Source organism: Emys orbicularis, chromosome 1 (assembly GCF_028017835.1).
Source record: "Emys orbicularis isolate rEmyOrb1 chromosome 1, rEmyOrb1.hap1, whole genome shotgun sequence".
NCBI lineage: Eukaryota > Metazoa > Chordata > Testudines > Emydidae > Emys > Emys orbicularis.
The window spans coordinates 46,199,139-46,226,456 of NC_088683.1; the positions used below are offsets into that span (position 1 = coordinate 46,199,139).

Below are 27,318 nucleotides of genomic sequence, written 5' to 3' on the forward strand. Positions count from 1 at the left end.
ATCCACTGTAACCCCTAGGTCCTTTTCTGCAGAACTGTAGCCTAGCCATTCGGTCCCTAGTCTGTAGCGGTGCATCAGATTCTTCCATCCTAAGTGCAGGACTCTGCACTTGTCCTTGTTGAACCTCATCAGGTTTCTTTTGGCCCAATCCTCTAATTTGTCTAGGTCCCTCTGTATCCGATCCGTACCCTCCAGTGTATCTACCACTCCTCCCATTTAGTGTCATCTTGCTGAGGGTGCAGTTCACGCCATCCTCCAGATCATTAATGAAGATATTGAACAAAACCGGCCCCAGGACCGACCCTTGGGGCACTCCGCTTGATACCAACTGCCAACTAGACATGGAGCCATTGATCACTACCCATTGAGCCCGATGATCTAGCCAGCTTTCTATCCACCTTATAGTCCATTCATCCAGCCCATACTTCTTTAACTTGCCGGCAAGAATGCTGTGGGAGACCGTATCAAAAGCTTTGCTAAAGTCAAGGAATAACACATCCACTGCTTTCCCCTCATCCACAGAGCCAGTTTATTTCATCATAGAAGGCAATTAGGTTAGTCAGGCGTGACTTGCCCTTGGTGAATCCATGCTGACTGTTCCTGATCACTTTCCTCTCCTCTAAGTGCTTCAGAATTGATTCCTTGAGGACCTGCTCCATGATTTTTCCAGGGACTGAGGTGAGGCTGACTGGCCTGTAGTTCCCCTGATCCTCCTCCTTCCCTTTTTTAAAGATGGGCACTACATTAGCCTTTTTCCAGTCATCTGGGACCTCCCCCGATCGCCATGAGTTTTCAAAGATAATGGCCAATGGCTCTGCAATCACATCTGCCAACTCCTTTAGCATCCTCGGATGCAGCGCTTCCGGCCCCATGGTCTTGTGCTCATCCAGCTTTTCTAAAAAGTCCTGAACCACTTCTTTCTCCACAGAGGGCTGGTCACCTCCTCCCCATGCTGTGCTGCCCAGTGCAGTAGTCTGGGAGATGACCTTGTTCGTGAAGACAGAGGCAAAAAAAGCACTGAGTACATTAGCTTTTTCCACATCCTCTGTCACTCCCTCATTCAATAAGGGGCCCACACTTTCCTTGACTTTCTTCTTGTTGCTAACATACCTGAAGAAACCCTTCTTGTTACTCTTAACATCTCTTGCTAGCTGCAACTCCAAGTGTGATTTGGCCTTCCTGATTTACTCCTGCATGCCTGAGCAATATTTTTATACTCCCTGGTCATTTGTCCAATCTTCCACTTCTTGTAAGCTTCTTTTTTGTGTTTAAGGTCAGCAAGGATTTCACTGTTAAGCCAAGCTGGTCGCCTGCCATATTTACTATTCTTTCTACACATCGGGATGGTTTGTTCCTGCAACCTCAATAAGGGTTCTTTAAAATACAGCCATGTTCCCCACTGATGCAGTTTTTCTTGTAGCTCTGCAAACACCAGAGGATTGTGCATCCTGTGCTTGCAACACTCAGGACAATAGTGCAGAACTGTGCAGGTTCCATGCGTTTGTCCGAGTCGGACAATTCCAGCCCAACTTCAAAGCACTGTCTCTAGAGCTATTTTTAGGGTGCTAACATGAGCCCTGGGAGGCTGGCACCCGTGGGCTTCCAAGTGCTGTGTAGACATACCCTGCTAGGTCAGTAGTTCCAGACTGGGCCTGACCTTGCAAAGACTTAAGCATGTATTTAACTTTCCACACACACTCACATAGATAAAGTTTAGCATATGTGTAAGTCTTGCAGGATCGGGGCCTCAGTGAGCTGCTTTATGGGGTTTGGAGACAGACAGTAGGGTGTGGGGAGCAGGATCAGTGGATACTGCGGTGAGCAATGGACATCACATTCACAGGTTCAGACCACAGATACACCATAATTGACCATGGCTTTTTGCCTTCTTGCCCCCTGCAGGAACCCACCCCTGTCTCCCTGGGCAGTACAGAGCAAGTGATCATACTTCTGGGTCCCCTATTCTGGGACAGAGGGAAGCATAAATAGATGATGGTAGGGTTACCATATTTCCACAATCAAAAAAGAGGACACTCTGGGGGGGGGAAGCCCCGCCCTAGCCCCGCCCCTGCCCTGCCCCCATCCACTCCCTCCCACTTCCCACCCCCTGACTGCCCCCCTCAGAACCCCAACCCCCCCTGCTTCTTGTCCCCTGACTGCCCCCTGCTGAGAACCCCCCACCCTAACTGCCCCCCCAGGACCCTACCTGTCCCCTGACTGCCCTGACCCTTATCCACTCGCATGGGTGGCAGGGTTGTAGAAATTTTGGTGGTGCCCACCCACCCCCACCTGCCTAAGGCTCTGGGAGGGGGGTTGGGTGGGGGCAGGAGGTCTGGGGTGCAGGTCCTGGGCTGGGGATTAGGGTGCAGGAGGGGTGCAGGGTGCAGGTTCTGGGATAGAGTTTGGGTGCTGGGTGCAGGCTCCAGGCTGGGGCAGGGGGTGGGTGTGCAGGAGGGGATGAGGGGTGCAGGCTCTGGGATGGAGTTTGGGGGTGGGAGGCGGTGCAAAGGGAGGGGGTGCAGGCTTTGGGAGGGAGTTTGAGGGCAGGAGGGGGTGTGTGGGAAGGGGGGGTTTGGGAGGGAGTTTGGGGATAGGAGGGGATGCAGGGGTGAGGGCTGTGGGTCTGAGGATGAGGGGTTCATGATGCAGGAGGGGGCTCAGGGATGGAGCAGAGGATTAGGGTGTGGGGGGATGAGGGCTGGGGCTGAGGGGTTTGGGGCGTTGGAGAGGCTCAGGGCTAGGGTGGAAGGGCAGGGTAAGGGCAGCCTGTCTTCCCATTAGTGGATGGGGGCACTAGGACCCGGGGGCAGCAGACAGCAGTTGCTGCTGGCTCTGGCAGTACAAGCAGACAAGGGAGAGGCAGGCAGGGAGGAGGGGGTAACGGGGGGGGTGATGCATGGAGGGGGGGTGGCAGGTGGAGGCCGGGTGATGCATGGAGGCCGGGGGGTGGCAGGTGGAGTACCCATCCAACACTCCCCCACTCCCTGACTGCCCCCCACCCGGACTCCCCTTACCATTCTGGCTCCATGTGTTTGCAAAACACGCTGCCCGGTGGGTCGGTTTGTGTGTTACACGGGGCTGCAGACGGAGGGGGGAGCAGGGGAGGGCTCTGGCTGCTGGAGGCCAATGGGAGCAGCTCAATTGGCCAAGCCGCCCAATCAGCAGCCGCACTCTGCATGGAAGGGAGGGAGGGAGGTGAGGGAGAAAAAAAACCCGGACATTTTAACCTTGTTACCAATTCCTCCCGGACGGCTTTTTAGAGACGCAAAAGCCGGACGTGTCCGGGGAAATACGGACGGATGGTAACCCTAGATGATGGGGACCCAAACCCAGAGGGAGTTGTGGGGCTTGTTTCTATATATTATGTACATTTAATTATATTGGTAATATACACACTTTTAAAAGGAACTAAAAACCATAAGTAGTGGGATGGTTGGGGATAGTTTGTATGGGAAGGGGATAATCTATATGGAAAAAGCAAACAAACTCAAATAAAACAATATAAGAATAGTAGTGAGCCAAAGCACACCACCATGGATATTAAGGGAGCACAGGAGAGGGTTGTTTGGATAAGGATTTTTTTTAAAATTCAGAATCTTCTAGTGGAGCACGTTGTTAGCCTGTGGCTCACTAGTCTTCTGCATAATATTAATCATCATACTCATTCTCTCTCCCACCACCTGCTATTGTTTGTCACACTCATTGCTTCTCGTCTTGAATTGTATTGAAAGCTCCTTATAGCAGGTACCGTGTGTACCTATGTGTATGCATAGAGCCTGGCAAAATTTTACACCAATCTTGATTGCAGCCTTTGGGCTGTAGTGTAATATAAATAAAAAATAATAACAGAATATTATTTCATTATTACTAGTGTTTATACTTTTGTTTGTTGTCTTTGCATCCAAGTATTCTATCAAGGCAATATAATTACTAAGCCCCGATTCAGCAAATCCCTTAAGCACAATCTTAAGTCCATCCCTATTCGGCAAAACACATAAGTATGTGCCTAAGTTTCATGATAGTGAAAGTTAAGCACATTCTTAAGTGCATTGCTGAATTGAGGCCTAATTCTGTACGTGCATAGTGCATTCAGTTACTTATCATTTATAATACAAGAGTATGATCTGTGAATGTGCAAACATACTATTTTCCAAATCAGTCACACTATGTAGAAGAAACTACCTGATATAAAGCAAGAATGACTGGAATGGCTAAATTCAGCCTTGGTATAAACAGTCGCTACTATGTTGACTTCCTCATGTAAATAATAGTTACTTACTGAGAAATAAAACTGGTCTAAACTTAAGAAAAGCCCTTAGGAATTTTTCTGACATGGTATTTATTACAGAGGTTGGGTCATGCTATCACTGCTCTTAGAATTCTCTCTCTCTCTCTCTCTCTCTCTCTGTGTGTGTGTATATGTATCTGTATATATGTATATGTATATATGTATATGTATATATGTATATGTATATATATGTATATATGTATATATATATATACCAGAACATTTTAGGAGATTTCTTTTGCTATAGCTAATGAAATTGGATCACAGCCTGTTGAGTAATTAAGAATTGTTTTTGTTTGTTTTTAAAGTACTTTTGTGCAATGGAAAGTTTCACAAGCACTTGCAAGAGATTTTTGTTCCCTTGGTCGTCCGCTATGTTGATCTCATGGAATCATCTATTGCCCAGTCCATTCATAGAGGTCTTGAACAAGAGTCCTGGCAGCCTGTCAAGTAAGTGTTTATAGAAGGTCTAACCTACCTATATCTTTATACCCAATCTGCTTTACTCCTCTATTGTCCTCTAAGTTCTATTTTTATTGTATTCCTACATTGTTTATTTCTTCACAGGAGCATCACCAACAGTCTTCCCAATGTAGCTCTTCCGAAAGTTCCAAGTTTGCCTCTTAATCTTCCACAGATACCTAGCTTTTCTGCACCAACCTGGATGGCTTCTTTATATGATTCCACGTGTGTATTCTTCACTAATCTTCTGACTGTATGTCAGCTCTGCATGGCCTTGCTGGTATCGTGTATAGTTATATTTGGATTGCATGGTGTTTAGGATTGCGTAGTTGGAAACAATAATTTCTCAGTTGTGAGCCAAGCATGGAATGTCAGTGCGTTGTGCGTTTTTTAGTGCATAAAAATACAGCAGAGTGTTATAGTTAATATCTCACTTAAAATCAACTTTGCAAAGGTTTGTTGTGGTACAGTTAACAGTCTAAATGCCATAATTGCTCTTCTTATTCAGTTAATAAGCAGGGGAGAAAAATTAAAATAATTGTTCTTAGACCAGGTTTTCATAAACTACAATAGCTCTTCATGTTTTCGCATGAATGTGACTAATTCATTGCATGTGCAAAATGGTTCAGAAAACAATTTCAACAATTGTTTGCAAGATTCCTGTTAGATTTAAATTCTTAATCTTAGAGGGAAACTGTAAAGATTAGTAGGCCCAAAATTTGACCTACATTAGTTTCTTTTTGTGTTGTTTTTTTTCACCACGCTTCTGTTTTTTATTTTAATGGAGCCAGTAGCCCATGCCGAGTTGAGCAATCCCACAATAACATATGGAAGTTCTGTGTGTCTACCTGTTTATGGATGTGCATGCACCGTTGAGGAAAATAGTTTTGGGTAAAGAAACATGTTTCAGTTATAAGTTTCCAAAAGAGGGGGTTTAGTAGAAGCAACAACAGAAAATATTTTTAAATTTTGGAAACTAATCTTGACAATATCCTTTAAAGCGAAAGATAATTTAATGTTTTGGAAAACAAGCTTTTTTTTCTTTCTACAAGCAAATGCTGAAATCCATTATCACACGTGAAGTTCTGTGTTTGTGCTAAGAATTATGTAGCCAAGTGTATTGAGTAATGTGTCTCCAGACTTTTGGCATTTGTTCATTAGCTGTAATGGAATTTGTTCTTTCTGGCTCCCTTAAGGAATTGTCAACCTTTTTCCTCCTCATCCTTAGGCTTTTACACCCTTTGTTTTGACTGTAACACTACAAGTTTGCACCTGCATATTTTTGCCTTTATAAATCATTATTCCAGCTTTGAATCAAAACTCTTCCTACCTGCTTATTCCTATCCTGTGAAGGTTACTGTCTTAAACAGTATCCTCCACACTTTACACTTCCTTGAGACTTAATGTTCTTAACTGTGGTCTTCTAACAATCTGAACTTAAGCACTTCTGCCCCGTAAAAATGAATTTTAATTTACATTTTACATATGTGGAGGTTTTTACACACAGATGTTTTTACCATGGGAAAATATATAGTAGGCTCCCCAAATTACAGATATTAAGGAATGGTGGTATTATATGCAGGGCTGGTAGCACTGACTATTAGTAGGGTTGCCGAACACTTCCTATTATAAGATCCTGTCTTTAGTTTCTTATAACTTTTGCCAACTTTAACTGACTGGGTTGAAAGTTTCCATGTTGGTTGTCTGCATCAGGCTAAATTTCTTCAGAAAATTTCAGCCAAAAGGGAGGGTTCAGCCATTCTGAGAATGAGGGAAGGGGCTGATACGTTGTTTTGCCCATGTTAAAAAAATTCTGATCTTTTCTTCAAGCAGTTGTAGCGCCTTCAGACTTTAAAGCAGGAACTTGTAATTTGGCAGGGGGTGACCTTGGTGTCAGGGATGTGTCTTTTGCCATCCCCATGGAAACTCACCCAAATTTAGTCACATTGTAAGCCTTTGCCCAGGAATCCTAATTCTGGCATTTCCTAACTTCTGATTGTTTGACTTTGCAACCTTAATAATGTCCTTTTAATGTAATTTGTCTGTTTGTGTATTTATAATTTTGCGTCATCTTTGTAATAAAAATGAGTGAGAGAGGGAGTGTTATTAAATATGTACAAGTGCCATAGGGCCAATTCTGTCATCGGCTGCACCAGTGTGTAAGTATTTGAAAAGGTTATAAAGGAGCGTCCTCCTATTTGTAATATCTCCGGGTAGTTAACACAATGACGCACAAGAGTGCTCAGCAAAGTATGAATAACATGCCAACTCACACACCCAGTTCACAAGGGCTGCATTCAGCTAGTACAAGTGCTTGCAGGCAGTAGCTAGAGTGCCGCTTCTGCTGAAAGGAACAGTAACAAACAGCCCACCAGGCATTGTACAAGCTCACTGAGACATCTTGCTTAGCAGCTTCAGTATGCTTCCAGGGCTGGCTGCACAGCTGCCTGCGAGCCAGCCACTGTTCCTTCTACCCCTGGTACCATTGTTCTTTGTAAGGGCATGAGTTAATTTAGAATATTCAGTTTCAAGATAAGTGGCTCAGATGTGTTTGAGAGAGAGCAAGTTACATTAAATAATATGTTCTTCACTGTGGCCTCTGTATGTGTATTCCCACTTGTGGGGCATACCCACCCCCATCTGGTGCCATGGCACATTCTAGTAAAAGCAGTGTCTGCTGGGACATCATCTGGGGTGTGAAGTCCTTTTTGTATGCCTTTCAGAAACCAGTGATTGATGTTATCTTTCTAATCCATTGATGGCTGATATGGAAATGAAATTCCTTTAAAAAATGCTGCATTCAAAATTTTAGATGGCAGGCATTCAGTGGAATTCAGATCACATTTTTGGATTAATTCCTTTATAATTATTACAAAAGCTGGCCATTTTTACAGTTAATCGTTTTCAGTGGCTGGAGATTTTATTATACAATGAGGAGCTAAAACATATCAGAAACTATGATTTAACTGAGTTATATTTAAATACTTTCTAAGAATGTCAAGTCATCTATCTAGTTGACCATAGCCTTTTTGTTTTGTGAAGTGACAAGAAAGGGTTTCATATTCTAGCATACATTGCTAACATCCAAGTCCTGGTAGTAAAGCTGTTGTTCCCAATTCAGCAAAGCACTGAAGCACATGTTTAAGTCCATCCCTTTTAACAAAGCAGTTAAGCACTTGCCTAAATGCTTAGCTGAATAAGGATGGGCTTAAGCATGTAGTTATGGTTAAGCGTGTGCTTAAGTGCTTTGCTGAAGTGGGGTCATCGATATTAATATTATTTTCCTCTCTGACTAATAATTTACGTTTACTTTTTTGAGCATTACCTTTTAAATATGCCATAAAACTTTGTATACAGGCCGTGTTAAATCACTATAGATGTTCTGCTGCTATTTCCATTGACAAGTTTGTTTTTTTTCTTTAATGTGTGGCTAGGAACACTAAATGTGTACTCTTCTCTATCATTACACTGTCACAAGAACATCATTACTGTGTTTTCGGTTGTTTTTGCTGGTCCTCTAATTTAATGGTACATTTGGGGCATTGCATGTTAAGGTTAGGGAGATATTAAGAGAGTAAAGTGCTGTGTGTAGTAGTCAGTATTTTGCTTGATTGGTCCCATGAGAAGTTAACTCAGAGGACACCTTGGCTAGACGTGCAGAGCACTGTGAATTATCATCAGATTCAGCTAAGGAAAACATGCTGAAAGGTTGAGAGGGCTGGGACAGTGTGTTTGGGGGAAGGGGAGGTAAAAGCTTTTAATTAACCAGAATGGGAGTTTTTCTTACAATCTACTAGTTAATTAAAATTTGTTACTCTAAATCTAATTTTTATTTCCTTTCCGTTTTGAATCTTTATACTTTTACAAGTTTTGAACCTAGCTTTTAAGTTAGATTTATGGCTTGTTTTGATTATACCAATGTTCCATTTCTAAATTATTTTCTCTGTTACATATGTAATAGATGTTCCACAGTCACTGTAAACATCACCATTGGCAGAAGCAGTGACAATCCCGTGGAGTTAGGGCCACTTCTTACGCTAGCAATGAATTTGACTCTCAGTATGTGAGTCATTGTTTTGTGGAGTTTTTCCTATGTACAGAGCTCAGTCAATTCACTACATAATAACAATTAATTCTTTTCTCCTACACCAAGATATGCCTGGTGCAGGAAAAGGGAGGAGCAGGGCCGGCTCCAGGCACCAGCCCAGCAAGCAGGTGCTTGGGGCGGCCAACGGAGAGGGGCGGCATGTCCGGCTCTTCTGCGGCAATTCGGCGGCGGGTCCCTCACTCCCTCTGGGAGCGAAGGACCCGCCGCCGAATTGCCGCCGAAGACTGAAGCGGTGGCGGTAGAGCAGATCGCGATCGCGGCTTTTTTTTTTTTTTTTTTTTCCCCACTTTTTTTCTTTTTGCTGCTTGGGGCGGCAAAAATCCTGGAGCCGGCCCTGGGGAGGAGCCTCAAGGAGCTGGTTACAATTCCTTGAATCTTAATCTGATCCAGCAGTATTAGATCCCAGTGTATAAATTGCAAATCCATTTAAGAATGTTCTTGACTTTAAGCAGGTATGTCCTGATTTACTGGACCAAGTGCTTTACTGGATTAAGATCAGAGTGCAGGATCAAGCCCAAATAAAGTATATACCATGTACAAATAATCTTAGTCTGTCACTGTAAAATCATAATCCTCCAGAGTAATTTACTGTAATAGTAATAATCAAATGACAGATGTGTGGTTTTGGAATACACTATTTCTTTCTGTTGTCACAGCTCCTTTTATGTCAGTAGTATACAATATTAGTCTATATCTTTAAGAAAAATAGTTCCGGATGTCGTTGTGCAATATATAACTAAATAATAAATAAGAGTGGTGGCTCAGAAGCATATAAAAAACAAGAAATGTTTATTACGGCGCTCCTCTCAAATTTCAAGAACCAATGGCTATTATTATAATTATTATAATTGTAAAACCTTATTTGGCTGTGTAATGAAACCAGTTTAAGTGGACACCAGGGAGTGAACGTGCATAAGAATACATTGACAATATTTGAGAGCACATGATTCCTCCTGAGTCTTAGAGGATTCCATTTAGTTTGGAGTCCTGTTAAGCAGAAATATGATTTAAAGAGAACAAAATTAAAATGCATAAAATCCCTGCAGATCAAATAGAAAGAAGTGATTATCACATTTGGTAAATAAATGTGTTTTACTTTCAGATAGGCACTCTCATCAAAGTCAATATACATTGAGACTTTGTATGAAAATATATTAGTGTATTTATGCACACACGCATCTTGTTTTTTAGTTAGTACACTTTCTCTCCATCTTTCTCATCCATACCAGTTGACTATCTTATTTTGTGGTCTAAGTTTGTATATAATGTAACATATATAAGCGCAAAACTCACTACCAAGGGATATGGGAGATATGTGATAACCATGTAAAGTTATTTCATTAGTCTGTAAGGAAGAATCCTATCCTAGCAGGACAGTGGACTATTATTTTTCTTGTATTAAAAAACTGTTGCCACTGTGTAAATAAGTGCTTTATGTTCAGTACAAAGGCAGGGTCTTTGCCTCGAAATGCTTGCAATCTGAACAGGCAACATACACACACAAGATGGGGATGAGGATGGAACCTAGTCAGCCCAATAGATTTTCTATCTCTTGAGGTCTGGTTGTTCTATTTCAAGCGTGTAACAGGGAAGTATAACTAAGAGTTATTGGATATCAGTAAACAGGAACATGTAGGCAAAATACCATGAGTCTCCCTGATGGTGAAATCTACTAGACTGTGGACTATCAATGTAAGGAACGTGGGGAAGCATCAAAACTTGGGTCATTTAAAATTGGAGAAGTCAGGGCCACTAGCAAATTACTGTAGGTAACAATCCAACATTATTAGAGAGATATTGTAGGCCTTTTCCATCTCTAATTTCTTTGGCCCTGATCCTGCTCCGTCCTAAGTACTCTCAACTCCCATTGCCCTCAACTCCCACTGAATGAGTCAGTCAGCCCCTTCATGATGATGGCCTTTTGTCATGAGAATATAGGAAAGAAAATGGCAATACTTATAAATTAAAATGCAGAGTCAAGGCTGCTATGCTAAATTTTTATCACTTTTGCTTCTGAAGTATGTTGAAATCTGTTACTTGGAATGTTAATGTGGCTAGCATTAGGACCCTCAGTACAGCAGTTCAGGCTTTGGAGTATAGGCACATTATTAGCACACTTGAAGGAGTTCATTCCGGCTGAATATTGTAATGATATCACTGTAATTAATGATGAGCAGATGTATCTATTAAAATGTATGAGTTGGTCAGGAGGGAGAGTTTTAAAATTGTGGCAACCGCAAATGACATAGGGACGTTTTCTTCTTTTGTTCTGCTCATGTTAAGTTTATTGACATTAATGTGAGTTCTGTTTTTCCTTGTTTTGGAGATCTTCTGTACTACTTCTCTCAGTGGGAGTTAATCTGCATGTGTCAAGAGAGTATCCGTCTGTGTGTGGCTCTCCTACTACACTATACTTCTTCAGTACTATGGGAGGTTTACCCACCTGTGCTGTGAGAGCAAGCAAATCTATGTGCAAAGTGTTCACTGTCGCGAAAAAGTTCTTTCTTAAATAAAACCCCTTCTGCCAATATTTTTCCTCTCTTCTCTTGAATTTGGGTTGCTTCACTTCCCTCTCCCACCTCCATGATACAAGGGTTGAACAGATCTACTTGCTTACCCCCTAGGGAAGTCATATTAAATCAAAAGGACAGGACTTCCACAACCACTGTAATACTCTTGGAGCAACACCCAACTGTGTTGTGGGAGCTGCGTGTGGGAAGTGAACTGGAAGGAGGGGAGGACTCTACTTCTGCAAGTAATTCTGTGTTTTTTTTTCATATGTCCTATAAACGTATCTTCTGTTTTTCTTAATAGCAATGGTTCAGCTACATCGGAAGATCTTTTCTGGAAACTTGATGCACTCCAGATGTTTGTTTTCGATCTGCACTGGCCAGAACCAGAATTTGCCCATCATTTAGAGCAGAGACTTAAACTTATGGCCAGTGATATGATAGAGGCCTGCGTCAAAAGGTACAGTTATATTTTGAAATTGTCTGTTAAAAGTTGTAACACATTTGGAAATGAACATCTAGGAAATGTTAATGAGAACATCTAGATGTGTGATATCCATTTAGAACGCTGCTGCAAAAATCCTACCCCATCTCTTTGACCATGTCACTCATTTCTTTGTATCTCTCATTTACTCCCTCTTCTCTATCGTATCAAACATAAGCTGCTTGCCTTCACTTTTAAGGTCCTCAGCGTCCTGTCCCTACCTTACCTATTGTCTGTCATTCACTATTGAGATGTTAAATCCCACCTCCATTCGATCCATGATACCAGCCTCTGTCACCCGCTTCTTTGATTTTCATACAAGTACCTTTTGTGCTTTCTCCCATATTACCTGTCATGCTTGGGAGGCATTCCCCACAAATAGCCACAAAGCCACCTCATTATCCTCCTTTAAAATCCTCCTTTCCCATGATCCCTACAGAAAGCTTGACAATGATGTGCTGAGACCGCTGTCTATCGCACTGACCAAATTGCCTCATTGGTTCATTGTACCCACTCCAACCCATATCTGTCTGTATCCATCTGGTGTCTCTTGTTTCATACTTAGATTGTAACCTTTGGGCCAGGGCAAGGCTTTTTTTTCCTGTGGAGTTTTTTTACAGCGCCGAACACAATGGGGTCCTGATCTACGAGTGGGACTCTAAGCATTATGATAAAACAAATAATAAATAATAGAGCTATTTTGGGAGCCTGCAAAGACCACAGATCCCATCTCCTACTTTTGACCTTGAAGCATAAAGCTATTATCAGTTGGGTGTTTGTTTTTGAAAGTGAGTTTCTGGCCCTTTTCCTTTCAAAGGTAGGTTTGAACTTGTAAACATAAATTAATGTAAACCAATCACTGGGATGAAAGTTTGTCACCGGGATTTTTACTGAATATTACAGGTTATTCATGACTTATCAATGATCATACATATAACTAGGCCTAGCTTTGGGATTCTTGAAACCCATATTCACATATTCTTCAATTTTGTGGGTGACCCTATGCCAATTTAAAGCTGTAGGGGGCCTGTGCCCACCCGGGATACTGCTAATAGCACTTGGTCAGCTACAGTCTCTCTCGGCTCCTGTTGGCTACTTGAATGGCTATTCTGATGAGTAGTTAGTGGGTCTCTAGGAGGGGTGGCTACAAAGTATAAAAGGCACTATTGTTTTGTAGACTACTACTCACAGGTCTGAGAGCAAGAGACTTCTGCATTGCAGTCTTGGTTCTGACATTGACTGTGTGGCTTTCATCGAACCATGTGACCTCTCCACCTCAGTATCCCCATCTGTAGAATTAGGATAATAATACTAAGATGCATCACCTGGGGGTTATAATGACTAAATAGCCAATGTTTGTAAAACACAATTATATAAGTGCTGAAATTCACTAGGATGTACACAGATCCCTTGCAGATCTGGGTTGTAGTTTGAGTCTGTCCTAATAAATTATCTTGCTGACCTTCCTCTGAATTGAATCCTAAGGCTCTAATGCTACATAGCGGCAAGATCACAGTGGTCCAGTATATATGTTTATGGAAGAAGGTTGAGAAATACTTTTTGAAGGCCACCCAAAAGTCCTAATAAAGATGGATCTGCATATTATCAAAGTCAAGTGAGGTGCCAAATGCTGTATTGATGGCAGATTGCACTGAGATGTACACTTCAAAGTGATAGAAAAGTGCAAGTACTTTTCAAACTTGCTAAAGTATCTACAGAATATGACTTCAGGCATCTTAAAGCACAAGCATAATCTATGTAAGCATAAGCTAGATATTGTTCATGCATTATATTGTTATGAGTTATATATAACTTTGATAAGTTATTATAACTATCTAGATATATATAACTAGAGCTGGGCTGAAAAACAAAAGCCTAATTTCATTTAAAAAATTAAAATGTCAAAGTTGTTTTCATTTAGGTGTATTTGAAAAGGACCCATTTCTGATTTTATCAAAATTTGACATATTTTTAATATTTCTAAAAAAAATCAGCGATAACATCAAAATGGTTGTTGACATTTTTGTTAATTGAAACCCAATTTTTCTGTAAACAAAAAAAATTTATAACCATTTTTCTGATGTTCTCAATAAAAATGTTGTTTTAAAAAAAAAGCCTGAATGTTTATGAAAAACAACATTTTTGACAAGATAGATCAGCAATTCTTCATGAAAAATTTTCCTTTCCAAAAAAGGCAATTTTTCAATTTAAAAAAAATCATTTGAAAAATATTGACCAGCTCTTAGTGCTGACCATAGTGGTTGAGATTTCAAAAGCCTAAGCTGTTCCTGTACAATAGTTTGCACAAATTGGTATTTAGAGTGGCAAATTAACAATCACTAGCTCACGTACCTATTTCTGTGTTCAGTTACTGATTTTTCAGACAGAAGTATGAAGGTTCTCATGTGAAATCAGCCCAGATTCAAATTTTGTGGCTGCAGCTTGAAAACCCCCATTTGAAAATAAACTTTTTTTGCGGCCAATTTTTAAGTCTGTTACTGCCTTCAAAGTGATAGAAGTTTTAAAACCATATGTCTAGTCTTGTTTGACAAGAAGGAACCGGAGATTAAAAGAAAATTGTTTCACTTATCACTCCTTCTGTATCTAACTAAAAATCAACTCTTAGAAGATTTGCAATCAGAAATTCTTGGTAGAGGAGAAATCTTTTGACACTGCAAATACGTAACATGACCAGCTTCTGTACATCTGTGGTCTTGAAAAAATGTTCCACCACAAAGTGCAGGTGGTTCAAGATTATTGACTGCCAATGTGAAATTGTGGCTTGCTGGTTAAAGAGCATGGAACCTACAGAATGCCTAAGAACCTACTATGGGTAGAAAATACTTCAAGCTCTAGTGTCATTGGAGAAAAGTGTCATAGTGTCATAGGTCACTGTACCAGGGAAATTATTTTTACTCACTGCCAACTCCAACAAATGTCATTTGACCAATGTCAGCTGCTTCACAAGGCTTTTATGGACCCAGACAGGCCACCAGATATATATATAAGAGGGGTATTGTGAACAATCCCACAGAAAATACTGTTGTATGAATGAATTTGTCATCTGTTTATTCCAACAAGATATATCTGGAAAGCTGTTTCTAAGCAAGTTAGGCCTACTATATTTAGAACTTTAAAGAAAAGCATTTTTATAGCAAATCAGATCTGGATCAGGTAATAGTAGCGAAGTACTGGGGCATTGCTGCCATTCTTCAGTAAATTCATATCCAGTGGGGTAGGCACATTATTCAGTAGCCCTCTATATGCCCACCATAGGGAACATTCTAATTCAGCTATTTAAAGTTTGACCTCAGCATAAGTTTCCATGTGCAAGGCACCCGTAAATGGTCCCAAAACAGCAATAATATTGCAGCTGACACATGAGAAATCTTGTCACTCTCTCAAATCAAATGGAGAATCATACGAGGAAAGTTTTTTGGGGAGAGACTAATTGAAACTTTTAGGCTGATTTATATAAACTGTTTTAATGATTATAAGAATTATATTTCTCTAGTAGCATAGATGTTTGATTTAGCTGTGTTTTTACATTCGTATAATATAGGCCTGCTTCTGATGTAAATTTTCTCTGATGTAACTCTATTGACTGCAGTGATGATGCTCCTGATTTATACCAGCATGAGAAGAGAGCCAGATCTTTGTGTATCTATCTTTGTTTTAATATGAAAGGAAATAATTTAACTCACTTTTTTCTTTATTAAAGATTGTCTTTTTTTAATTAAATCTATCAGAGAATTTTTGAGTCATATGTATTAGAAGTGGGATCCTAACATGATAGATGAACTGTTATGTTTTAATGCAGAAGATCTAAATATTTCTTTGAGCTTTATATTTTTACTGCTTGAAAATTGTTCACAGATAATGGATTAGGAAGCATATTGTTAAATATATTATGTTTTTGCCACTGGTCATTATTTAGCTAAATCAAAGCAGAACCTTGAGATTACTGTCACTGTCATGTTCTACTGAACAGATGAATATTTTACTCTATTGCTTCTAGTATTGTGTTCCTACATGATTCCACCTGGTGCTCAGACTTAATTTTTAAATTAACACATTTAGTGTTTTGCTTTTACACATCAGTTGTCTGGAATTATGACAGACTTTCATGTTGTGAATTCATGTTTAAATAAATAGAACAAGAATTGCATTTGAACTCAAGCTGCAAAAGACAAACAAATCAATGGACTTGCGCATTCCTGCGTCTGTGTGTACGATGTTTAACGTTTTAGTCGATGCCAAAAAGCAAACTGCTAAACTCTGCATTCTGGATGGTGGGCAAGAGGTAAGTGGAATTGTGTATGTTTAGATTAATCAGGGGTGCCTAGCACTGTGGACTGTCTTTACTAGATTGGTTAAAATAGCTTTGATTTTTTTTAGTGAATTTTGTCTTCTGAAATGTGTCACATAGTTTTAATTTTGTCTATGTAAGTATCTGAGTATCAATGAGGGTGCAAACCGCCCCCCATTATTCCATCCAAATGGACAGAGGAATGCCCATAATTTCTGTGTTCAGGGGGACACCAGGAGGGATTTTGCACTATCTGTCCCAGAGCTTCTCCTGAGTTGCATCTGAGAACCACCCTGGCTTATTACAGTGTCTTAATAGCACAACTGAGCCAAAGCATCGGTCTTTACAGTAAACTGTTCATCTGATTAGATTTATATTTAATTGGTTCCTTTAATGCTCTGGTTGGCATTTGCACCTACATGTACACTCGAAAAATTTTAACTAGAGGAGAGAAATCATCGAGTACAATTATTAACCTTTAATTTTTGCTCTTCCAGAACCTGTGTTGAGGCCATTGTTTGGGTGCTGTACAAATTGGGCTGTAGAGAGAGACTCTACGGTGGGGCAATGGCCCATGCTTTTTGAGTGGATATACATCCATACTTCGCTACTGCCCCATCTTCCATTTGAATATAGAATACTCCCACTCCTGTCAGGAATAATCTGTGCAGTGGTGAGGGGTGATAGTGGTCTCTAGGTCATCCAGAATACTGGTGCACAATTAATATTGCTTTTGCAGTGTTGATGTACATGTGTGGTGGTGGTGATGTAGTTTTGTTTGTTTGGGTTTTGGTGGGGGAGGGAAACCAATTGTCAGAATTTGACACCGACAATTATTCCTGCCTTGTGCAGAAATATATTTATCACACCATTGATACAGGCAGTTTTATTTTTATTTTATTCGGCCATATCATTTCTGTTGATTGCCCTTTTGTGTTGTCTTTGTGGGTGTGCTCCTCATTTCCTTAGCTCATCTACTTAAGTTAGCATTTTAGCCATAATTAATTTTCCATTTTCCTGTTCTTCCCCGTCATCTGCTTTTTCTACTTTGATTTTCCATGATTTGATCCAGTTTGCTGGTCAGTGGGTAAGTGCCTTTCATTTTAGAAACTGCTTATTCTTTGTGAATTGTCTATGTTCATTGCTTGTTATAAACTACCTATTGCTGCTCCTGCTCATTCAACAACGTGGACCGGAGGGATTTCCTCTGCTGTTTGAACTTGCTAGGCAGTGATCAGTCACCAGATGCCAAATTTGTTCTCACCCCATCCAGCTGAAATCTCTCTTCAGGCTGGTTCCAGAAATTTCTTCTGTTTGTCTTCTGCCCCGCTCCAGGCAGATGCCTTCAGATCCTTCTGGAGCAGAACACTGAAGAATGTGCAAGAAGTACTCTGAGCATGGCCGTGCAGTGATACTATGACTTGTTCTTGGTGCCACAGTTGTGATGTCTCTCTTGCGCCCTTTCAAGACTGACTGAGTCAGACAGCTTTGGAATCTCCCTCGCCTCTCGGGGGATGCAGAAGAGCATGTCAACACAAGACCAATAGCATCAGAGCCAGCCCAAGAGACTTCAGCCCCTCTTCACCTCATCCCATAGTAGTGAGTCCACCTCTACCCCTACTTGTTGTTCAGACAATGTCCTGAGAATAGGCCTCCCACTTTCTTCTCAGGGAAGGCAACACTTCCATGAAGGCCTTTCACACAGAAGATAAACAGCCCCCCTCTCTCCATCTATTCCATTCCACTTCCCTTCTCAGGGCAGGAACACTTAGAGGGCCTCCTGCACTGCCAGCCAGATACCCTCACAGCCATCAGAGCTTCAGTCCTTGCCAAGGGGCTCTTCAGAAATCTTTCTGTGCTGCTGCCATGTGGCACTGCGATCTCCAGAGCTCCAGCCTCCTTTCATCATCCTCTCTCAGCAGCAGCATAGGGAACTGTCTCGGGTTCTTACTCTGAAAGCATGAGACTTCCTTCAAGAAAAGATACAAAACAGCTCTTCAAGTTTTCAGCATAACCCAGAATACCTCGTGCTTCTTTGGCATCCTTTCTTTGAATTCAGGATGTATGCAAGAGCCTGGCATTTCAATGCATCTGCATGGAAAGTTAAAAATTAATCTTAATCTTGCCACCCAGGCAAACCAAAAAGTTCCTAAATTTTTCCACAAGTTCAAGGCATCATCACATATCATGGATGCTTTCTCAATAAGGACTTTTTAATATCCATTTATCTCATTTCTCCCTTTCCCAAGAGGCCTTTGAAATATAGGAAAGTATGTGTCCTCCTTAATACTCATATCCCCACCCTAGTGTCTAAGGTCTTGGTATTGTCCTCCTCAACCTTCAAATCACCCTTTACCTTGTCCTGTGTTTTCTTACTTCCTTCTAAGTCAAGGTCCTTCATCACAGTCTGGAAAATCATTTTTGTAAGGCCACTCTCAAGGTAATCAGAGAGGAGGTGGAGGAATTAAATTCACCCCTTACCAACTTTTTGTTAGGGTACTATCTCACCTGAAACCAAAATTTGACCATGTAGTTCCTCTGTCTGGAGTCTAAATTAGATTCGAATTCTCTCTGTTTTCTCCCTTTCAAACACGTGACCACAGTTCTTTTAGATTTCCTCTCATTCTGATTACATCAGTCAGACAAGTTGGAGACATCACGGCCCTTTCCTATAATGTGTCTTTTCGGATTTGTCATAAAAATGAAGCTGTCCTCAAAATCATCTCAAGAAGTCTCCAGTTCAGGAAATTCTCACCATATAAGTCAAGAAATGCATGCCCTGGTTTTTGTCTATCTGCTCAAACCCACAAGGAGAAGTTTGGCATGGTTTGGATGTGGCCTGAACCATTCTGTTCTGTTTAAATAGAGCTCATCCATTCAGATAGTCAGATACCTTATTCATGGGTAGGCAAGTTTCCTAGAAAGGGTTTGTGTGATGTCATACCCAGGTGGTTAAAATCTTGTATATTTTCTACATATCAGTCTACAGTGCAAGTCCTCCAACAGCACTCCCAGTCCATTCTGCTGTGGGTATAGCCATTTCATGGGTTGAAAGGAAAAGGATTAGAGCAAGACAGCTGTGTTTCCTAGCAGTTTTTACCACTTTTCTAGGAGCTTCAAGTTTGACTTGTTAACCTCATCAGATGCCACTTGGGGCTGTTGGATGCTGAATGCTATCACTTCTCTGTCCTTCTGAACTGAGGTCCAATGGGTGCTACTCCTTAGAGTCCGTGGTTTCAGCCTGTCAAATGATTGGGAGCCTAAAGAAACATTTTTTCTGTAACAAAGCACTTGAGAATCTGAGGCCAGATGTGAAAAATCCACACCCCTGAGCGACATAGTTATACTGACCTAACCTCCTGTGTAGACAGCACTATATCAGGAGGAGAACTTCTCCTGCTGACCTGGCTACCGCCTCTTGGGGAAGTGGATAAACTACGCTGATGGGAGATGCTTTCCCATAAGCATAGTAGCGCCTTCACTAAAGCGCTACAGCAGCACAGTTGCCCCAGTACAGTTGCCCCACTGAAGCACTGTATATGAAGCCAAGCCCTGGAGCTTTTTCAGCTTTTAATAGTTTGTTATTGAAGTTAATTGGTTTTAAACCTATTTTAAAACATTGTAACTTACATTCGGTAGGACTTTCAGCGTTCTCTAATAACATTTTTATTTTGAGAATGATAAACAGCTACAGAAGAATCAAGCTGAAGAAATTGCTGGGACCAAGGCGGCTGGAGGAGAGCTGCAGCCAGGCAGGGAGAAACATACAGACTTGAGTTGGTCACTCTGTGTAGCTTAGTTTGAACAGCAGAGGAAATGCCATTGAACTAGATTGTTGAATGCTTCACAGAAAATCAATTTACAGATCGGGAAACTCTCTTAAATATTCCAAAATTATATACTCTCATTACCCTGTCATGCTTGTAAAGGAAAGAAGGCAGACATTATTCTTCAACTATTCCTTAAACTGGAAAAACTGAATAGTGGCATGTATTGAGGCTAATGCTTCTTAATATATTTATTAATGGTGGATAGCAAGTTGGTGAACTTTGTCAATGACTCCAAGGTAATTTTGATTAATACAATCCAGGAAGGATTCTGATTAACTCCAGAAGGATTAAAACACTTCATGTGGCTTGGCCGTAAAAGACCAGAGGAAATGTAATACAAGTACACACTGGCAATAGTAGTTTAAATTCATAAAGTGGTGGGATATTGATTTCCAAGACCCTCCAAGGAAAAAGACTTGGGATTCATCAGTGATAACAATAAAAATATTAGTCCAATGTGCTTCAGCAGTTTAATAAAAAACAAATAGGATACTTAAGTGCACATAAATGGAACAAAAAATAATAAAGATTATAGTATAATATTGAACAAGGTGTGGTTAGGTGTAGCTTCAAAATGTAAACTCATCATCACAGGAATTGGGAAAGAATTCCTCTCTTTTCCAAATGCAATAATGCACAGGTGGCCAAGTGCAGTATAAGTATTTTTAGGGCTGTCAGTTAATCACAGTTAACTCATGTGATTAAAAAAAATACCCTCCCAGCCCCTAAATGGACAATACATCAGCCAAGGAAGAATTTTAAAATGACCAAAGGTGTGTTATTTTTCTGACTTTCAGTTCCTTCATCCATTCAGAGAGAATCCTTTATACTATCCATTGGTCTCACTAGGGAGAGTTTGGAGAGGTGGAGGTCAAATGTTGCCATAAATATCTCTTCTAGATAATTTCAGAAACTGGACTGTTGGGCAAGGATCATGCATGCAGCATTGCCAACACTCACAGTTTTATTGCAAGTTTATAGTGTTTGATGTTTCTCTTGAAGCTCCAGCTTCTGGAGTCAAATGATTACATGAGAACCTCAGCTTAAAAAAAAAAAAAAAAGTTTATAGCCATCATGGTTGCAGAGAAAAACTGGAAAACATTAACCTTAAAAGTTCCAAAACCAGGAAGCAAATAAAATAACCCCAATTATTTTATTAAAAAATAATATCTCATTCTCTGAGGATCTTGTATCAAGATTTTTGAACACTTGGGGTTGCCTGAGCTCTCTTCTCTCAATTTATTCCTATGAGAGTTACTTTAGCCAGCAATAGATTAACTCCCAATTCCTGCAAAATCATAGGTGATCAGGATGGCGGTGGGACAGGAGAATGGAAGGAAATGAAAACATAAGGGTTTGGGGCATTAGAAGTGGAGGTCATTTGCATGAACTTTTGGTTAACTCTGCAACTGTCAGCTGTGGCACTAAAGTTGAGGAGATTGTGTAGGAGGAATGGGGTGACATCTGTGATAAAGCAATTTTTGGATACTTCTGCTGGAGAGGCAGGATCCACAGTCTGCTGGGATTGCATAACAACAAAAGACACTGACTATTTTGGCTGAATTGGGCCCTTAAAGTGTCATCCAAATTTTATGCTGTTCAAAAAATTAATAATTTCCCCCTTGGATGTAGGGCAAGGGCCAGCAACTTGTCCGTACTGCAGCCACAGAAAGCTTCTCTGTGTATTTGCATTAGGTTCATTCACTCTTCAGAGTGAATGAGATGTGCATTGAGATCTGCATGAGGCATATATTCAATTATTTGCATTTTTAAAGGGAGAATTTTTTTTTAAATATTGATTCAACATGCAATAAAAAAGTACTTGGGGCACTGAGAAGTTACATAACATACCCCTGTGCTCCTTTCATTTGAATGCGGATACAGTTAATATTTATTGTTTGGAAAATCATTTCCTGAGCATATTAAGCAGATCCAATTTAATGTTTTGATTTGTATGGAAACTTTCAGACAGAAGAAAAATGGCCTTCAAAAACTTACATCTTAGAAAACTATTCATCTGGCAGCTGCTAAGCTAGGCTAATATTTATGTTGACCTCAGTACTTTTACTCCAAGCATTATGTTATTAGCTGTTCCAAGTAGCCTTGAATTATCAAGATAGGGTTAGTCTTTACAAGTCACATTTTCTGTGAAGTGGCTATTGAGGACAGTCTTTGCTGTCAGATAAATGTTTTTAAAGGAAGAATTACTATTTAAATTGATGTCCCTTCACAGCAGAATAGGAGTCCTAGCTCCTGTTAATTTCACGATGGAACTCTGTAGTATTATCTAAAGAAAGCATAAAAGTCTTTCAGATTTATTTTAAATAGCACCTACTTAAAAACATCTTTTTTCATGAAAAAGCAGGGGGGAAAACTATGGAGACTGAGGACTGTTTTATTATGCCTTCTGTGGACTATTAATTTGTTACCATCTATTCAGCTTTGTTGATGAAATTTTAATTTTGTCCTTGCTTGAGCATAATGTAAGGGTTGTATAAACTGCAGCTCACTAAGCTGACAAAAAGGCCCTTTTAGAATGAACAATTGGGAGCTCATTTTATTTCTAGAGGACATTTAAAATAACTTATGAATGAGAGTTGTCAGACATGAAATGCTGTATTAATTAAATCTTTTTCTAGTCCTTTTGCTTCTCCAGCTATACCAATCCTTTAGAAAAAAAAAAAATACATGGCCACCTTAATTATAGAGGAGAAGACAAAAAGTATCCTTCACATTCCTTCGCCTGAATAAGAATAAGAACTCAATTCATCTAAATAATAACCCTATTAGCTGCTTAACTCAACAGTATACATGGGAAAATTTTCAACACAGAATGTAAGAAAGTGTTGATTGGGTGGATCGTTTTCAATGTTTTGTTCTTCTGATGTTCAAAATGATAATTTTAAGTGAATCTGATCTGTCAGGGTTAGCAGCTTTGTACAATTTATGACTTATGACAAAAGTGTTGTGTTCATATACACATTAATGCTTTCTTTGTCTTTTAAAACACAGCAACAATACCATTCAAAAATAGATGACTTGATTGAAGAAACTGTTAAAGAAATTATTTCACTTCTCGTTTCAAAGGTAAACATATTTAGATTTTGATTTGTAGTAGAATGGCAAACACATTTTAAATCACGGGCTGTGAGAAATGTCCTTAAACAGAATGCATTTCATTCTATATTTTCTACAATGTGATTGGACAAATATGATTTGTAAATAGCGATCACCCAATTTATCACGAATGTTACAGAATTAAATTGGTTAGACCCTCATCTGGAGAAAGCTTTCTGAGTAGTTTGCTAATCAGAGTAGTTTCTCTTTTGTTTATATTGCAGCTCCTTCATGACTACTGGCAGCCAGTAGCACCAACACCTTTGAGTATATTAACATTGTATCTCTGAGTACGTTAACATTGTCTTTATTAATTGTGTCTTTATTTCCTTGCTTGTTTCATTGTGCACATAAAGAAAACTTTGTCCACTTTTAAATACTATTTAAATCACTTTTCAATTTAGAGATGGACCACACAAAAAATCTGAATAACATTTTTGTTGACTTTTCCTTTATGCTAAATACTTAGAGGATGTTTTTAAGTGTAGCAAGATTAAATAATATTTTTATTATTGTAGCACCACTTAGGATCCTAAAGTGCTTCACAAAATACACAGTAAGGGGGGGGAGAACCCTCAACCACAGACAGTTCCACGAATAGTAAAGAAAACAGCAAATAGTACTGGGAAAGTATATAGCTTTTAAAATAAATGTTCTCCTGTTTTAAATACAACATCTGTGCACTTTAAACAGCTAATGCATACCAGAGATGTCCGCTTTTCAAGATTAGGATAAAAGATTTATAAATATATGGTACTTTAATTGATTAATGAGGAACCAAGAAAGAATACTATACAGACCTCCATTATGACTTTGTCTTCTCTTGCTCACAACTTCCTGAATTTTTTTCCCTTTTAACCAACATCTCTCATACTTGGGCATAAGCTAAAGATGGACTTTTTTTTGGAAATTTGAGCAAAATTTGTTCACCCATGGTTGGATTATGTGAAAGCACAAAAATATATTTTTTTTTCTCTTGTAAAGAGATTTAAATATTTTGGATGCATACATCATTTTAAAATGGCTGAACTTTACAAGTGGAAGCATTACATGAAGTTAGTCCTCACTGAGGACTCATCTCTCCGGTAAATGTTTGTATGTAAAGAGAGAGAGAGAACTCCCGTAAAAGTAATTCTTCTTTAAATTAAAGTGTATTTAATATTTGAGACTAGGTGGTGGGCATATAGAATGGAGTCAGAAGCTGCGATGGCAATATTTGTTGTGGACAATGGAAGGAGAGTTCTGAGTAACGTAGCCAATCAAAGCAGAAAAATTTGCAAAATCAGTGTTTATTTTAAAGAAAGTTTATTGAGGCTGCAGGCAGCACAACTGGATTCTGGGAGTTGTATTTCACTGGATTATACTCCATTCTGAAATGAACTGATGACCAAAAGTATGCCAATGAAGTAGTCATTTGAAGCTGATGGGGAATTGAAACCTCTAACATTGTGTCTACATTTGCCTTTTTTGAGATAACTCCCACTATGTCATTGGTGTATCTCCACCAGTAGTAGCAATGATGGGAGCACTAGTGTAGACGGGGCACAGGCATGTTTACCACTGTATCATTGATGCCACTGATTGATACATTGGTGGTAATGCAGCTGCAGGTGATTTCCCATAAAAAGTTTAGTAGACAAGGTATAAAAGGGTAATGTAGTACCCCAGAGAAGAAGGAAAGAAGACTGTCACCCAACCTCTCATTAACATTTGTTCTGTAACTTCTTACAAGATATTCAAGGCCACTGCCCGAGGCTTCATCTATAAAGAGAATAAGCTATTATATAAAAAGACATTTATTATTATAGTTAGCAAATGTGACACGAGAAATTCTCAAAATCATGGAACGAGTAATTGGATTTATGAGTAAGAAGAAAATTTGCTTTAGGAAGAAAGTTCGTCCTAAGTTTGAAAGTTAAATATTTAACTACTTTTCATTTTAAAACATTTAATGCACTAGTACTATATTTATCCCTGGAAACTATGTTTAAAATATTCTAGCATGCAAAGTATTTAAAACATTGTGGAATTTAGAGTTGTTCATTCCTTTATTTATACTCATTACTGAAGTTTGAACTAAGATTTTCTTTCCCACAGATTTTGTCTTTTTGTCGTTGACAAATTACTTGCTATTTTGATGGGGCAGAAATTAACATCGCTGGTTTTCTTTACCAAGAGTTTCTATTTACATTGCGCCTTTTGATGCCAAAACAGAAGCATAATTGATAATATTCCCACAGCTATGAAAATAACGTTAGCTTACAGGAAAGTAAGCTGAGAACAGAGACTATTTATTCTCTCTCTAGTTTCTTAACAGTGCTGAAGTGGTTTAAGGCGCACACACACACACACACACACACACACCATTAGACATTTAGATCCCAATTTTTAGCTACTCTTTCACTAAACCTGAATCTGTGTACATAAATAGTGTACTTGTGTATGTAATAACCCAACCTGCATGAACAAAAATCCATTTTCATGCCCAAATAGGGGTTTTTGCAAGGCAAGTAGATGACCCCCAAAATGTTACTTATGCACTAGTGGAGACGCTCTGACACAACAGGTTGATTAATTATTATTTCTTGTCTTCAACATGCAAAACGCTATATAAGTGCTAAATGTTACTATCATTATTTCATTTTAGTTTTACAGCTCCAGTTCAGCAAAGCATTTAACAGTTAGGTTGCTGGTGTGTTGAGGCCACTGCTGACCAACACTGTCTGTTATTTCTTGGCTTATACTTAGATTGTAAACTTTTTAGGGCAGGAACTGTCTTTTTGTTCTATATTTGTATAGCTCCTTGTCCATGACTGGGGCTCCTAGATGCTACTATAATACAATAAATAATAATAATAATAATAAATAAATAACCAACTTCATGTAAATCATTTGTATGTAAGAATGGATTTAAGCACATACTTAAGTGCCTTGCTGAATCAGGGCCTATATAAGGTCAAACTTGCAGCATAACCTATTTGCTAATGTCCTGTGAATGTAACTTTTACATTTTACTTTCTTAGCTTTTTTTAAGCTCATGGGCTAAACTCATCATAGTATAACCTAATGGAGGTTGCTATGGTGGAAATTCGGCCAGGTGGCTAGGTTGCAATCACACAAAGTAGCCACAACTTTAGTATCAAAGCAGGAGCATAAGTATCCAGCCACCTCATCATAAGTGTATATCACAAGCCAGGAAAGGGACCTGACATGGGCAGTCAGGGGATCTACTGATTCATTGGTTTTACAGACTCCCTCCAATTAACTTCCTGGAGTCCTGGAAGAAGATAAAGATACTGTCCACCCTTCCAGGCAGCAAACCCTTGCATGACAGCAGTTGTAACACTTGCCTACCTTTTGCAAGGGTGACTCTTCAGCAGAGGACAAGAAGCTTTGCACCAGTTTTGCTGAATTTAGCCCTATCATTCCTAACCCTGGTACATACTCCCAAACAAAAATTACATTCAAATGGATTTAAGGTTGAAAGTGCATATTTGCTTTCTTTTAAATTTAACCTTAACTCCTGAGATTTTCTTGGTATATAAAGCAGTTTTTTCCAGGGGAGATAATTACAATGTCTCTGTCATTTATTTTACCCCAATTTACTGATATGTACTTTCAATTTTAGCTCCATCTTAACATATTTGTGGCTGGGAATTTCCTTAGGTTTTTTTAATTATTAAGTCTCATACATGAACATGAAACAAGAAACACAAAGAGAATATGCCATTTGATTTTTCTGATTATTTGAAGAAATGAAATATCAATCTTAAATCATTGTTTTCAAGTAGAGTGAGGCCACAGGTTGCGCACAGTTAAGGCTACCTCCTTTAAAAATAGACACAGCCTGCTATTGTTTCCAATTTGATTGAAAGAGAGATGTGCTCAGGAAAAATAATCACCTCAAACTCTCAGGAGGCAAAGAACACCACTGTGAGGAGCAGGTGAATCGCCACCCTGCACTTAAGCAGGGAGGAGTTTGGCTGGCTGGCTGGCTGGGAGAAGAAGGCAATGCTTTCTGGCTTGGGGGAGGAGGGGAGATGTAAAGCTGCTGAAAGAGCAATCAGCATGGTGGATGACTCACCACCTAGGAATGAGGGGTTTAAAAAGGTTAGCTGGGCCTGGTCCCTTCTCTCTTCACTCAGAACAGGCTGGGCAGCACCCACTCTCCCTCCCTAATTAGGTCACAAATATGCCAGGTGTTTAGCTA

The 27,318-nt window shown here is 39.7% G+C and overlaps 1 protein-coding gene across 14 annotated transcripts in view; it reads left to right on the forward strand.

Moving 5' to 3' along the window:
• Positions 1-27,318, forward strand: part of CADPS2 (calcium dependent secretion activator 2) — a 581,803-nt gene that overhangs the window by 508,643 nt on the left and 45,842 nt on the right. For 6 of the 14 annotated variants that reach the window (XM_065397480.1, XM_065397481.1, XM_065397483.1 and 3 more), the window contains 4 exons: positions 4,597-4,738; positions 11,673-11,828; positions 16,008-16,155; positions 23,004-23,078. In XM_065397480.1, coding sequence (XP_065253552.1) covers positions 4,597-4,738; positions 11,673-11,828; positions 16,008-16,155; positions 23,004-23,078 — 521 coding nt within the window. Of the gene's footprint in view, positions 1-4,596; positions 4,739-4,855; positions 4,976-11,672; positions 11,829-16,007; positions 16,156-17,233; positions 17,249-23,003; positions 23,079-27,318 lie in introns of all 14 variants that reach the window. The other 8 variants (XM_065397474.1, XM_065397476.1, XM_065397477.1 and 5 more) reach the window with 3 other exon arrangements.